At 45.5% G+C, this 14,115-nt stretch overlaps 1 protein-coding gene across 1 annotated transcript; it reads left to right on the top strand.

The window, feature by feature from the left end:
- Positions 1 to 3,619: 3,619 nt before the first annotated feature.
- On the top strand, positions 3,620 to 12,135 carry napba (N-ethylmaleimide-sensitive factor attachment protein, beta a). The gene is made up of 10 exons (XM_040139399.1): positions 3,620 to 3,739; positions 6,757 to 6,836; positions 7,488 to 7,604; positions 9,174 to 9,220; positions 9,313 to 9,390; positions 9,504 to 9,559; positions 10,063 to 10,147; positions 10,734 to 10,838; positions 11,123 to 11,191; positions 11,735 to 12,135. Exons 1-10 carry the CDS (start codon positions 3,642 to 3,644, stop codon positions 11,885 to 11,887), a joined length of 888 nt encoding a protein of 295 aa, XP_039995333.1. The 5' UTR covers positions 3,620 to 3,641; the 3' UTR covers positions 11,888 to 12,135.
- The last annotated feature ends 1,980 nt before the right edge of the window (positions 12,136 to 14,115 follow it).

The following is a 14,115-nucleotide window of genomic DNA, read 5'->3' as shown; positions in this document are numbered from 1 at the left end:
CTCAGCCGTGGTCACGAGGGAGGGGCACATGCTGCCCTCTGGCTTTTCCCACCCAGAGTCACCCACCACGTGTTGCTGGTCTTAAAACTGAGAAAATAATGATAATGACAATGACAATGTTGCGTACTATGACAATAAAACAGCACAAGATACACACGTACCGTGGCGGGATATGAATACTGTATACTTGTAAGGATATGGGAGACTACAAGCACACACACACACACACACACACATCTTTCTGTACTTGTGAGGACCTTTATTGACACATTGCATTCCAGAGCCCCTAAGCCCCCAGATGCAACCATCACAACTAAATGCCTAAACCCCTAACCCCTAACCTTAAAACCAGGTCTCAACCTTCAAACCTGTAACACAGTGAGGACCGGCCAAAATGTCCTCACTACGGTGGTGTAAAACACACAATCACACTATCACACACACACACACACATACAGTGTTTTTCAATGCTGTATTTTGTGATCTGTATTTATTTGTTTAAAGGTTCATGGTTTCATGTCAGATCAGTGCATCTGGTGTCACTTAATATTTCAAGAGCGTATTACTGAGCCCTCTGTATGTGTGTGTGTGTGTGTGTGTGTGTGTGCGTGTGTGTTGGGTTTTTCTGGGGGTTTTTTTTGTTTTGGTATCGTACCTTGGGGGGGTCGTTCTCTCAGACGCCAACACTCATCCACACAACTAGTGACCGAGTGATTTTGAATGGGGAAATCATCTGAATGAGTTTAATGGGATTAAGGAGGATAAAGGGGCAGGACTCAATAAAAAAACCTGTACCTCATATTTTACAAGATTTACCCTCCGGATCATTTATTGAGCCCTCACTAGTTTGATCAGGCACTTATTCATTCATTCATTCATTCATTTATGAGATTTGGGGAGAATAATGAGCTCAGTGGCAGTTTCTGTTAAGTTATTTTAATTATATATCAGAGCATGACAGTTAACCTAAGTCTTTTGTGGATTTATGGATCATCAGACTTTTACTTCCATAAGGTTTAAGGAAAAGGGGGGAGGTTTTTGTTCCTGTTTGGTTTTTGTTTTTTTGAAATGAAACCATTTTTGATTCCTTTTCAAAATCGTATGTTTCCTGACCAGTAGCACCAACATCCCAAGAGTTCCCCCCGGACTGCTACACCACGAACGGGCTGTCGGACGCGGGGGCAGAGAGTCTGCCGCCGCTGCATGATTTCTTTGTTTTGATGTGAAAATAGTTTTAACGTAGTTACGACTCCGATGAGCATTTATTTATTTATTGTCATCTAAAGGATAATTGAGCAACGAGGACAGAGTTTATAAAGTTGTTTCAGAGTGAAAATGAGTCTGCTGTTTTTGTGTAAACGTCCAATGAACGGAGCCCCGCACTCTCCGCGCAGTGATCGTTTCTCCCTCCGCACCGACACAACCGGGGCCGAGGCTGAGGCGACGCTGGAGCCGCCGTCCAGTACCGGCCGCTCGTCTGCACCCGCCCGCGTAAAGGCAGCCGACACGCGGACCCGGGTCCGGGCCCCTCACCGGTCGCAGAGTTACCTGCCGAGGCACGTCGCCGTGTCCGCGCAGCGTCCGGGGCCCTGCCTTGTGGGACGCTACCCCGGCCTCGGTCACTTAAACTGAGCGTGCTTTATCGTCTGGGGTCTCTCCGGCAGTTGAGGCTGTTCCTCGGTTTTGCCGGGTCCCGTTTTAAGACCGGCTGAAAGACTATTAAAGATGTCGATCTAAGAGTGATCGGTCTTGGTCGGTCCCGTGTCACAGGTCGGCGCTGTGTTGACGTTGCCGTTGTGGGAAACTGCAGATGTATGAGATGTGTGTGTGTGTGTGTGTGTGTGTGTGTGTGTGTGTGTGTGTGTGTGTGTGTGTGTGTGTGTGTGTGTGTGTGTGTGAGAGGAGGGAGCGGCCGGAGGTTTGATACCATCGCACACAGAGTACAATCTGTAATTACTGTTGTCAGCCACATCACGGCCACTGCAAAATGTTGCTGTGGCTCTGGTTGTGTGTGTGTGTGTGTGTGTGTGTGTGTGTGTGTGTGAGAGAGAGAGCAGGATAACGTGGGTTTCTCACAGAGAGGCAGTGCGGTGGAGTTGGCTCGTGGTTTCTTATTAATTCGTTGGGTGAACTTCCTGCCTGTAGATACATCACTAACAGTACATCACACACACACACACACACGTCGCTAGACATCAACTACATATTGTTTGAGTGTTTTTGCTCAGTTCTTACTGTAAGCGAACCATTTCTTAATGTAGCTGTTAGTAGAATCACTTCCATAATGTCTTTCTAGTGTATTGTTTGTGTGTGTGTGTGTGTGTGTGTGTGTTATTACTTCATCGTTGCATTTGTTATTTACCTTGTAAAGTCCACTTCAGTTAAACCTCCAGTGGGTCCTACGTTTGTTCATTTGTTTGTTTTTGTCAAAATCCCAAGGTTTTCCAAACATACCAAACATCTGTATTTGTCTCCCATGAAAATAGTTGTATTTATTTTTATTTTCTTTTAATATTCTTTCTTTTTCTTCTTTATTAAATCAAATACAACTGATTTTTTTTTACTTTATTTTTTTTATCAAAGCTGCATGACTCAATATTTTATATACTACAAATGGCTCAATCGGCAACACGTAATGTGAAAGAGGTTGTTTTTAGTGATGAACCCACAGAGAATTATCAGCAACTCCGCAGACCCATAGAGCCTTTTAGCCTCTTTAGCTCATTGTTTTGTTTTGTTTTGTTTTGGGGGGTGGGGGTTTGGCACATTTACGGTTTGGTTCAGTCTCAAAACAACGGGCAGGAAAAAGAAAAAAAATCGCTACACTCCGCATGTGGCAACAAACGGCAGACAGAGACGGTGACTCGCTGGTGAAGTCCGGGGTGAAGCTTCTTGCGGCGGCAGACCGGTGACGGAGCTCAGGTAGGTTTACGGCAGCCTGTTGCTTCTTTTGCCGTCAGCGGCCTTCGAGCAACCAGCCTGATCAAACAGGCAAAACAAAACGCCACTTTCCCAGCAGATCGGGTTCCCTCACCACCTTTTCCCGATCCTGACAGCGTAGAGGTCCAGCTCACAGCTCGGTGCTCTCGTTAAACTCACAAGTTTACGACTGTTGCAACTTCACAGGGAAGAAACGGTCAAGCATGTTGACGCCGAGGCTACTGGCTAATCCAGGGAGAAGGGGACATTTCTTTTTTCTCTTTTTTTTTTTGTGGAAAAGAGAGGCCGCTGAGAATGAATTGTTTCAACACCACCGACGAAATCCACTTCATCTCCGCTGTACTGCGGTCGGCAGAAATGTCTGAGATGGACACCTGGGCACATAAAATGAAAACCTTCCGATTCCACTGCAGGTAAGCGGGAAAATACGTCGAACCTGCCCTTTACTTTTATTCGGGTTCGGGACAGTGGGCTTTCCCCATTCTCTCCAGCAGGTGGCAGCAACGAGCCGCGAATGTACTTCCTCTCTCGCCGCAGAAGAAGAGCCGCAGCGCCTCAGCATCAGCATCAGCACCAGCAGAGACGTAGCCCTCCTCCCACCTCGTCTCCTCCCCGCTGCTCCGCTGCTCCGCTCTCCGTCCACTGCGGAACGTCGGCCCGTTTTCCTCCCGTCCCTCCGCCAGCGGCAGACCCAGCTCGCCATGGACAACTCCGGCAAAGAGAAGGAGGCCATGCAGCTGATGGCTGAAGCCGACAAAAAGGTCAAGGCGTCCGGATCCTTCCTGGGAGGGATGTTCGGGTAAAGGATGCTGTCTTTCTCGTCTCTGCCTCTGTTTACCTCTCTCTCTGTCTCTCTCTCTCTCTCTCTCTCTCTGTCTCTCTCTCATTTTGGTGTGTGTGTGTGTGTGTGTTGGGGGGATTCCTGCACGCAGGCCCCGTCAAAGCCTGTCAAGTGTTTTCTGCTTTGCTTCGCGGGGAGAAATCGCTGTAATGTCCCCGCGATGTTCCCGAAATGTCTCCACAGAAATGAGCTTTAGAGGCCTGATCAAATCTGGCATTGATCGATTTTTTTTTGTAATTTATCGCCATAATATTGACACGATGTGTTCCGTACGCCCCCAGAGGGGGCCGGTAACTTTCACTGTGACATTGCGTCCTTCTGAGAGACTCGTCCGAGGGGGTCTCGCAGCGCCCGCATCAGCTGGATGCCGCGAAATATGAGCCGTCATCGCGGCCTGTCACCAGAGACAATCGTAAAATTGCGGTACATTGTCTCCTGCTGCTGCTGCTGCTGCTGCGGGCGGCGGCGGCGGCGGTGGCGGTGGTGCGGGATGTGAGCGTTAACCCGTGCCAGGGATGCGGGGAGGGCGGGGAGAGCAGCGCAATCAGGACGGCGCTCGAAGAAAACAGTCGGTGGTGATGTGGGGGGCTGTTTGTCTGCGTGTGTGTTTGCGTGCGTGTGTGTGTGTGTGTGTGTGTGTGTGTGTGTGTGTTTGCGTGTGTGTGTGTGTGTATGTGTGTGTGTATGTGCGTGCGTGTGTGTACTGCGTGCGTGTGTGCGCGCGCGCAAACGGGTAGGATTGGGACCCTACATGTGTGGATGGGAGGGGTGGATGTTTACAAGTGAAATGGAAACACTGGAATATAAATTTGATATGACGTAATCTGAATTAGATCGATCGATCGATCGATGGATAGACGGGTCGATAGATCGACAGACAGATAAACCGGTTGACTGATCTACTGAATGACTAAGGCTACCGGTCGATGCTCTTTCTGGAACGGTCCCCCATTTTGGGGCTCCCTAAAGAACTGTGGGTGCAAGGGATTGAGCCAACGTCTACACTTGGAACTACAGCAGTACCTCCTATTTCCACGTTCACGTTTTGAATGTTGCAAGTAGAGGAAGTTAGAGATAAATGTTCCAAAGTAAAAGAAAAAAAAATGCACAAGACGAAGGGAGGTGCCAGTATTTCAAAGCCGCACCGGAGAACTGGATTCAAGAGCCCCTTCCAAGCTGAAGTGATGAGTCAGTCAACTGACCACTGGAACTGCAGAAGACGATTTGGCATCTGTTTTGATAATCATGTAAATCGCTCATGAACAGAAACGCCAGCAGCTTTTTCCTTTGAGAATGTGTTGCTTTTCTTTTTTTCTTATGTGGCGTAAAAACAAAATGAATATCTCTCGTTTTTTTAAAACTGTTGCTTGGACAAAACAGGACATTTGAAGATGTCACGTTGGACTTGACGAAACCATAACGGACACTTTTTTTTTTTTTACCATTTTCTTTCATTTTATATAGCAAACCGTTAACCATTAAAACAGCGCAGTGACAAGAACGTTTAATCCAATCTAATCCAACAAACAGCAGGTGTGGTCCCCCATCCTTTAGAGACAGTTAAACGTAATCTGTTACCTGTCACCTTGATTGATACCCGAGCGACTGGTCTCATCCGACGGGTAGGGGAGCAGGAAATGCAGACACACTGTAGGTCTCAAACCTTCTCCGTTATCAGGACGGCCGTGAAAACCGTCTTCAGTTCGAGTTCCTAAACCCAAACTAGCTTCGCTTCCAGTCGAGGTGCTGCATGGCATCCCTCTTTCCCCTCGAAGTGCCGGTCACCTTCCCCACGCTTCCCGAGTCCCCGTCCGCATTTTACATCTTTACCACGTAAAATTCAGAGTTACAGACAAATAACGTGATTACACAGTCCGTAGCCGGGCAGTGTCCTCAAACCCGAGGACTGAAATGGGTCGCATCTCGTTTTCCCGCCCACATGGGTACCAGCATGTTTGGTTTGGTTTTTGTTTTTAATGAGCCCCAGCCCCAGGTTAAGAGATGAACCAGATTCAGTCGGGGGTCATTTAGTGGCTGGGTAGGTTTCCACAGCACCTGGTGGAGATGCACTGAATGAAAAGCTACATTTCATTTCACTCGTAGAAAACCATTGATTTACCTCTTTATGCCTTAGTTGTTTTAGACGCGCCTGCCGTCGCTGAGCACAGTTTACTTCAGCACACATGTGCCGTGGAGAGCGTGTGGCCTTTATGTGGCATCCTGTGTTAAAGGAAGTAGCCACAGTCGACCACAACATGTGGCCGAGGAGGATTAGAAACCCGGTCGGTTTGCTCCAATTTGCAGGCCCGTAAACAATAACGCGCACGCGTGTATTTATTTGTCACTATCAAAGTATGAGACCTCGCTGGCTCCACACTTGCTGCTCGAGTCATCGACCTCTGCGTCTTTTTCTTCTCCGTCGAACAAACGCAGAGCTGCAGGGCCGGTGTTCTGTCCCATGGAGGAGGAGGATGTAAACACCGCGTGAACTAGCTCGCGCTGCAGTCACATGGCCTCAAGTCCGACGTATGGACGGCAAGACGAGAATCAGACGCGCAAAGCGGCGCGAGTCAGTCACCATCCAAGAAATGGCCTTTGAGTTTCACAGCATTTTTTTTTTTTTTCACGCTGCAGTAAAAATAAATAAATAAATAAATACAAAATGAATGCCTCACATGAGCAGAGAGTCGCAGCTGCGGGGCGTCGGTATCCTCGCAGCGACGTCCCTCAGCTGGACCCCCCTGCGTGCTGGTTTAAAGCGTATTCAAGTCAGAGCGTGGGAGTATGCAACGGTAAAGGGAACGCTCAGAAAAAAATCAAGTCTCTGTCCTGCGTCACAAACTCATGAGGTCAAGGAGCTGCAGTAGAATTAGAAAAAAAAAAGAAAAGGAAGTGATTCATTTTGTTTGTCTTTGCCTGTGTGTGTGTGTGTGTGTGTGTGTGTGTGTGTGTGTGTGTGTGTGTGTGTTTTATAGGGGGAACCATAAGGTGGAGGATGCCTGTGAAATGTACGCCAGAGCGGCCAACATGTTTAAGATGGCAAAGAACTGGAGTGGTTGGTAACACACAACACACACATGCACACACACACACACACACACACACACACACACACACGCACGCACACACACACACACACATGCACACACACACACACATGCACACACACACACACACACACACACACACATGCACACACACACACACATGCACACACACACACACACACACACACACACATGCACACACACACACACATGCACACAAACACACACACACACACACACACACATTTACTGATCCAGTATCTAATCGATTGCAGCTCAGTTCCCCCTGCAGAAGATTCGTCAAAGATCATTAAATGTGAGCCACATTTTTTCCAGAAAGAAGTAAACACTGGTAATGGACACATTTATCAGACAGACCTCAGTTAGAAAGGAAACACATCCGGCGTTAATGTTTGCTAAAGGCATGTAAACGCAGGATACACAGATAATTGGGCTGATTGTAGCAGGGATATTGACGTCACCGCTCATCAGACCACGATGGACTGAGTGAGATCCAGTCTTGGCAGTCACGAGAAACAAATAGTACTTTTATCTCCATCTGGGAGATAAAAAACGTAGGGTGTGTGTTTAGTTTGTGTGTGTGTGTGTGTGTGACCGTGTGTGTGTGTGTCTGTGTGTGTGTGTGTGTGTGTGTCTAGCTGCAGGGAACGCATTCTGTCAGGCCGCTCGGCTCCACATGCAGCTACAGAACAAACTGGACTCCGCCACCAGCTTCGTCGATGCCGGCAACGCCTACAAGAAGGCCGACCCACAGGGTGAGTAAGCACTGCTGTCTTACACACACACACACACACACACACACACACACACACACACACACACACACACACACACACACACATTTACTGATCCAGTATCTAATCGATTGCAGCTCAGTTCCCCCTGCAGAAGATTCGTCAAAGATCATTAAATGTGAGCCACATTTTTTCCAGAAAGAAGTAAACACTGGTAATGGACACATTTATCAGACAGACCTCAGTTAGAAAGGAAACACATCCGGCGTTAATGTTTGCTAAAGGCATGTAAACGTGTGGATACACAGATAATTGGGCTGATTGTAGCAGGGATATTGACGTCACCGCTTATCAGACCACGATGGACTGAGTGAGATCCAGTCTTGGCAGTCACGAGAAACAAATCATACTTTTATCTCCATCTGAGAGATAAAAACGTACGGTGTGTGTGTTTAGTGTGTGTGTGTGTGTGTGTGTGTGTGTGTGTGTGAGTTGCTGAGCGATTGCGGTCTTTTGCTTCCTGCTCCGGTCTCCGTCAGGGCTCCTTACTACAGCTGCTGTATTCTTTGCTGTACACGCAGGGTTTTGAAAAGTGGAACAATGATCAGCGAGAGAAGCGGCAACAAAATCAAAGGGACCACAGGTGGCGAGGAAGTTCACTGAGCTGCTGCTCCGTCTGCAGAGTCTTGCCATCTAGTATTTTATACTACGTTCTGTTTGTAAAATCTTCATCTGAAAGTAACTCGTAACGATGCGGTGTAAAATATATGTCGTGGGGTAGAAAGTACGATATTTCCCTCTGTGTTGGGGTAAAAGTATTTTAAAAAGCGCAAAATAGAAGTACTCAAGTGAAGTACCTCAAATTCTTACCGGAGTAAATGTGCTTGGTTACTTTTCACCACTGAACACAGAATAAAGGGTGTAAGAAAATCATATCTCCCTGCTCATGCACGTAACTTCTGAACAGTATTGTTTTGACGATCAGCCTTAGGCTCTGCCTGTTGTCTCAGCTGCGGTGGCTGCTGCTGCTGCTGCTGCTGCTGCTGCGTCATCCCTCCTCAGCTGCGGGAGGCCTCTGGACGTGCTCCTCTGTCAGACTATTGATTTGTTTGTTTTATTTTTCGGGACCCAGTTGCCTCCGAGATGTCACGGAGCCGCGGCAACCCAAATCCAGCGTGCATTCAGTGATACCACAGACGCTAAATCCATGTTTTCTCACCAGCACAGTTCTCTAGAACCGTGAGATTGGCAGGGCCGGCTCGGTGTAGAGGGGGAAGCCTCTGTATCACTTCCCCTCACTGGCAGAGTCAGGGCCCACAGGGGCTATTGCTGGAAATATAAAATGGGTCCCTGGGTTGCTCTAGGAAAATTGATATCTAGGTTACGTCGCAGCAGCTCTCCTGCCTCCCTCCCCCATGAGCTCAATAAGGCCCTGTGGGTTAGCAGGTTAGTATTCACCTGGGGGGTCTGAAAGTGAACGCGTTTAATTTGACTTCGTAGAAACAGGCTGCTTCAGCAGATGCGTTTCAATTTTCTGTTTCCTTGTAGTTATAACGTGGCTCCTTTACCCTCTTATCTGTCTGTTTCCAGAGGCCATCAACTGTCTAAATCAGGCCATTGACATCTACACTGACATGGTAAGCTCTGCCCCAGCCTTTGAACTGCCGCCTCTGACGCTCTTTCTTATCTCTGGATAATACCCCTGTGTGTGTTTGTGTGTCGATCACAGGGTCGTTTTACCATCGCAGCCAAACATCACATCACTATAGCAGAGATTTATGAATCTGAGCTGGTTGATATTGAGAAGGTAAAGTGGGACACAGAATAATCTCCTCTTCTTATTCTTTGGAATTTATTGACTGTTGATAATATATGTCATTACACTCTAATGTGTGTGTGTGTGTGTGTGTGTGTTTTCAGGCCATTGCCCACTATGAGCAGGCAGCAGATTACTACAAGGGAGAAGAATCTAACAGGTGAATGTGCTGTTTGAATTTGAAATTTAGGCTAAACTAACGCATATAAAACACACAAATGCATAAATAATTGGATAATGGTAATTATAATAATTATTGCATGATTTTTGGATAAAGTTATACATTTAGTTTTTCTACTTTCAAGGTTCCTTTCAATGGGGAAAATGATACCTGGAGTGTGTGAAATGCAGTTTGTAGGGTGGTGATTGTGCTTGTGGCTTGTTTCACTACGTCTCTTTTCACTATAGTGAAAAGAGTCAGATTGATTGATAAGAAAAATAATCATTAGTCCTGTAGATGACACACAGTCACCTTTTTTTAAATTTTTTTTTTTTACATTAATTCATCATCCATCATCTGAAATAGGCTTCTCATCCCGGAAGCTCCGCCTGGGAAAGAAATGACTCTTCTTAATTTCAGGCAGTGAGAAATAGTGATGGAAACGGTAGTAATACACACATTAGCCCCTCACCCGTTGGTCCCTTTGTTTGCGTGTGTTTCAGCTCAGCCAACAAATGTCTTCTGAAGGTCGGACACTACAGCGCTCAGCTGGAGCAGTACCAGAAAGCTATTGAAATCTATGAACAGGTAACAGCTGAGCACATGCAACAATACAGTGTCCCTTCAGCAAATCTCCCAGTGTGTAAATATCATATTCTGTTATTGTTGCAGCTGCTGTCTCAGAGAGATGTTGGTGCAACTTTATGGTCTTTTTTGAGATTGTAGTTTGTGACGTTGGGGGTATTTGGTGCCACTTCTGTGTAAAGGCATGGTTAAGGTTATAAAAATAACAATAATCTTTACTGGCATAAACGTTCTTACAGTTGCCAAGTGCTTCACAGTTCGTAGAGTATCATTTTTCTGAACAGTTAATGTAAAGGCACGGCTAGCACATGTAAAACAACAACACAAATTGAAACGACAACAAAATGCACACACACAGTAATATAATAAAACAGATCGGGTTCAAATGTGTAACTTGGAGCAGCCACGGAAATACGACGCATCACGTTTAAACCATTCAAAGGAATTAATGAATACACAGGAAGAGCATCCGTTGTGATGACCCGATGGTGTAAAGGTTAATCATGTTATGTGTTTCTGCATCTGTCTGTGTGTGTGTGTGTGTGTGTGTGTGTGTGTGTGTGTGTGTGTGTGTGGTTGTGTTTTTCAGGTTGCCATGAGCACCATGGACAACCCTTTGTTGAAGTACAACGCTAAAGAGTATTTCTTCAAGGCTTCATTGTGTCACTTCATAGTAGACGAACTGAACGCCAAGGTAACAAAACAGCATGTCCACATACACACACACACACACACACACACACACAAACACACACACTCGCAAGCACACAGGGTGTGTCAGTATACACATACACGTATACTGACACACATACGTATTGATCTGTCGCATTGTGATGGCTTTAAAGTATTCACGGGTCTTGTATCCCGACCTTGGTTGTTAACGTTAGAAGGTACTTGGAGTAATGACAGCATGACTGAATACTAACACTAGTATGACTGTTATACTAATACTAACACTTGTATACTTGTGTGTCGCAGTTGGCCATTGAGAAGTATGAGGAGATGTTTCCGGCCTTCTCGGACTCAAGAGAGCTCAAACTGCTGAAGGTAAATTTCCCTTTAGCCGTGCTGGTAGCATGGATGTAGGGGTGAAAGACTATGTTTGCAGCAGTATTATAAATAATAATGGTGTTTATTCATACAATACTTACCAGAATCGGAGATTACAAATTGCTTTACGAGGAAAAAGGAACAGACGTACACAGGCGTGTGTATTTTTCACGTACACACAGAAATACACACATGCAGAGAAATATACTCAAACTCAATAAGCTTAGAATCAGTATTTTCAGAGGCAATTTAAAAGAGGAAAAGTGATTTAAAAGTAGTCCAGGATAATAAAAAATTAAGATTTCAGTTATATTAAAAAATTGATCTCATAAAAAGCAAGTAATGTCTTTTACTTTTTATTTGATGGATTTAAAATGTCTAGAAAGACCATCTTGAAAATGTTTTCATCGGCGACCTAATCTAGGTCGTTTGCCTCTTCAAGAACATTAATTTGTTCTGAATTTTTTTTTCTCAAAGCTGACATGGTCACTACTCCCCTGTGTTAGTAAAGTTATCATCTACTACGTTTTGTTGCAACAGAAACTCCTAGAAGCCCACGAGGAGCAGAACAGCGAGGCATTCACGGAGGCCGTCAAGGACTTCGACTCGGTGTCTCGTCTGGACCAGTGGTTGACCACGATGCTGCTGCGCATCAAGAAGACCATCCAGGGCGACGCTGGGGACCTGAAATAGACAGGTTTAGAGAGAGGGGAGAAAAAGGGAGGGAGACAGGGGGAAAGGGAGAAAAGAGGGTGGTAAAGAGAGATGACAGCTCAGGATACAGGGGGGGTTGATGATTCAATGGGAGGGAGGAGGATGGGTAGCGAAAGGCGTTCCGGTGGGAAAAAAAGATAGACAGCGACGCAGAGAGGTGGGGGGTTGTGTGTGTGTGTGTGTGTGGGGGGGGGGTGTATAAGGGAGGGAGGATGGGACTGAGGGAGTTTACAGTTGTAGATAACAGTCTGCATGTGACCCCCAACAAGCTACGCATCACCTTTAAACCATCTTTAGTTGACCCCCGTGTCCCTACAGTATTGCTCTCGTAACTCTGGACAGAAATGAACTTAAAGAGAAAGCCTGGGGAGAAAAAGGTGTGTGTGAGAGAGCGTGTGCGTGTGCACTGCACTAAAGTACATTATACAATTGGAAGGGAAAGTGTGCAACTTCTATGAGATTTAAAGATATATGTTATTGAAAAGGGATGATATTGTTATTAATGAGATTGTTGGTATTTATTGTCAATACTGAAAATATTATTTATTGTTTATTATGGTGCTCAGTGTTATGTCTTAATATTTTTGGTATTAGCCCCTCTGCTCTCCTCTTTTCTTCCCCTTTACTCCCCCTCCTCAGCTTTTCCTCCCCCTCCTCTTCCTCTGTCTCCCCCCCACACATACACACACAAACACACAAACACACACACACTCACAGTCAAGTCAGTGATTTCACCTGTTGTGTCTGGTTGGTACTTTGTGTTCAGGACAACGGGCGGTCGGTGCAGTTTGCCACCGGCGCTAACTCTCCGTCGCTAGCTTGTTCGTGCATGTCTCTTGTCATGTTGATGTAAGTGTTCTCCGTGTTGTGCTAACGTGTGAAGACCATACATGTAACCGGGTATCATTTGTGTGAAATCAGTAAATATGTACCTCAGATACCGAGTTGAAATAAAAACGCCATCGCTCCAGATGTCTGACTGATCTTTGGTGTCTTCAGGCACAGAACATGAGTATAAACACATTACAAGGCTGAAAATCAGATAATAATATATACGTTTGAACATGAACACAAAACATTAATACAACATTTTTGTTTAACGAATCCTTTAAATTAGTTTTTTGGGACCAAAATATTTACAGAGCAGAAAATTTTACAGTTGAAAAATAAACTTGTCAGCGTTCTCTGTTAGACAAACTATGTAATGGAGATACATTTTCTACATTACATCAACCTCAAAGTATCTTTGGCATTACTGTACTGAAATTTCTTGTTATTTAGCTGCCGACACATACAGCAATACAGATACCGTCTGCGGTAAAACTAGCTAAAATTGACCAACAATGTCTGCCGTGCTAATGTTGCTGCCGAGCTCTGATTCAGAGGCGGTTGATCGATGGGAGCGAGTATTTGTAAAGCGAAGGTCACATCATGACTGTTCAAGTGAGACCACTTTTTTTAAAGGTGCTATACGTAAGTATTTGCTATCGCTACATAGCCGTTAGCATTAACAGCTGACTACTTACCAGTCTAGAAGAAACCTTTTTCGAGTTCAGCATCAAACTTAATTCCTTCACTAACCAAGAGCTGTCTGCAGCGGCAGAAAGCAACACCAATGTTGACTCTTGTTTTGCTTCTCTTTCCGTCGCTGCTATTCTTCTACTGAAGTTAGCATGCTAACCAGCTAGCCCCGGCCCATCTGGTAATACCACTTTGCAATAGCGTCCAATCTGCTCTTAGTGCAAGATGAGAGGATTAGGAAGTAGCGCTGCCCAGAGGGAGTATTCTAACCTCTGGTCTTGTAAACACAACGATGGCTGAAGCACTTGGCAAGCGACCATCACCATCACCACCACCCGCTACCCGCTACCCGCGACCCGCAAGAAACCACGTTTCAGTGGCAGAGAAAACTTACATTTAGCACCTCTAATGCAATGACGATGAACATGGCAGGCCATGGTGCCATGCTTTAGCAATACTGACTTAGTGTATAACATATATTTCATCATTTGCAGCTTTAAAAAAAGGCTCAAAAATCTCTGTAGAAGAATGTCATATTTTATTTATCCTTTAACCTACACATCACTATAAATTTAGGGTCTCTTAATTTCATACCTTAATTTTACCCACTTTAGAAGCCGAGGGGGGATTATTATAATATTAAATACACCTTAAATAAATTAATTAAGCCCTTAAGTCAGTACTGC

This window comes from Xiphias gladius, chromosome 11 (assembly GCF_016859285.1).
Source record: "Xiphias gladius isolate SHS-SW01 ecotype Sanya breed wild chromosome 11, ASM1685928v1, whole genome shotgun sequence".
In the NCBI taxonomy this organism is placed as follows: domain Eukaryota; kingdom Metazoa; phylum Chordata; class Actinopteri; order Istiophoriformes; family Xiphiidae; genus Xiphias; species Xiphias gladius.
Note: the sequence above shows the minus strand (reverse complement) of the source record. Positions and strands in the feature narration are given on the sequence as shown.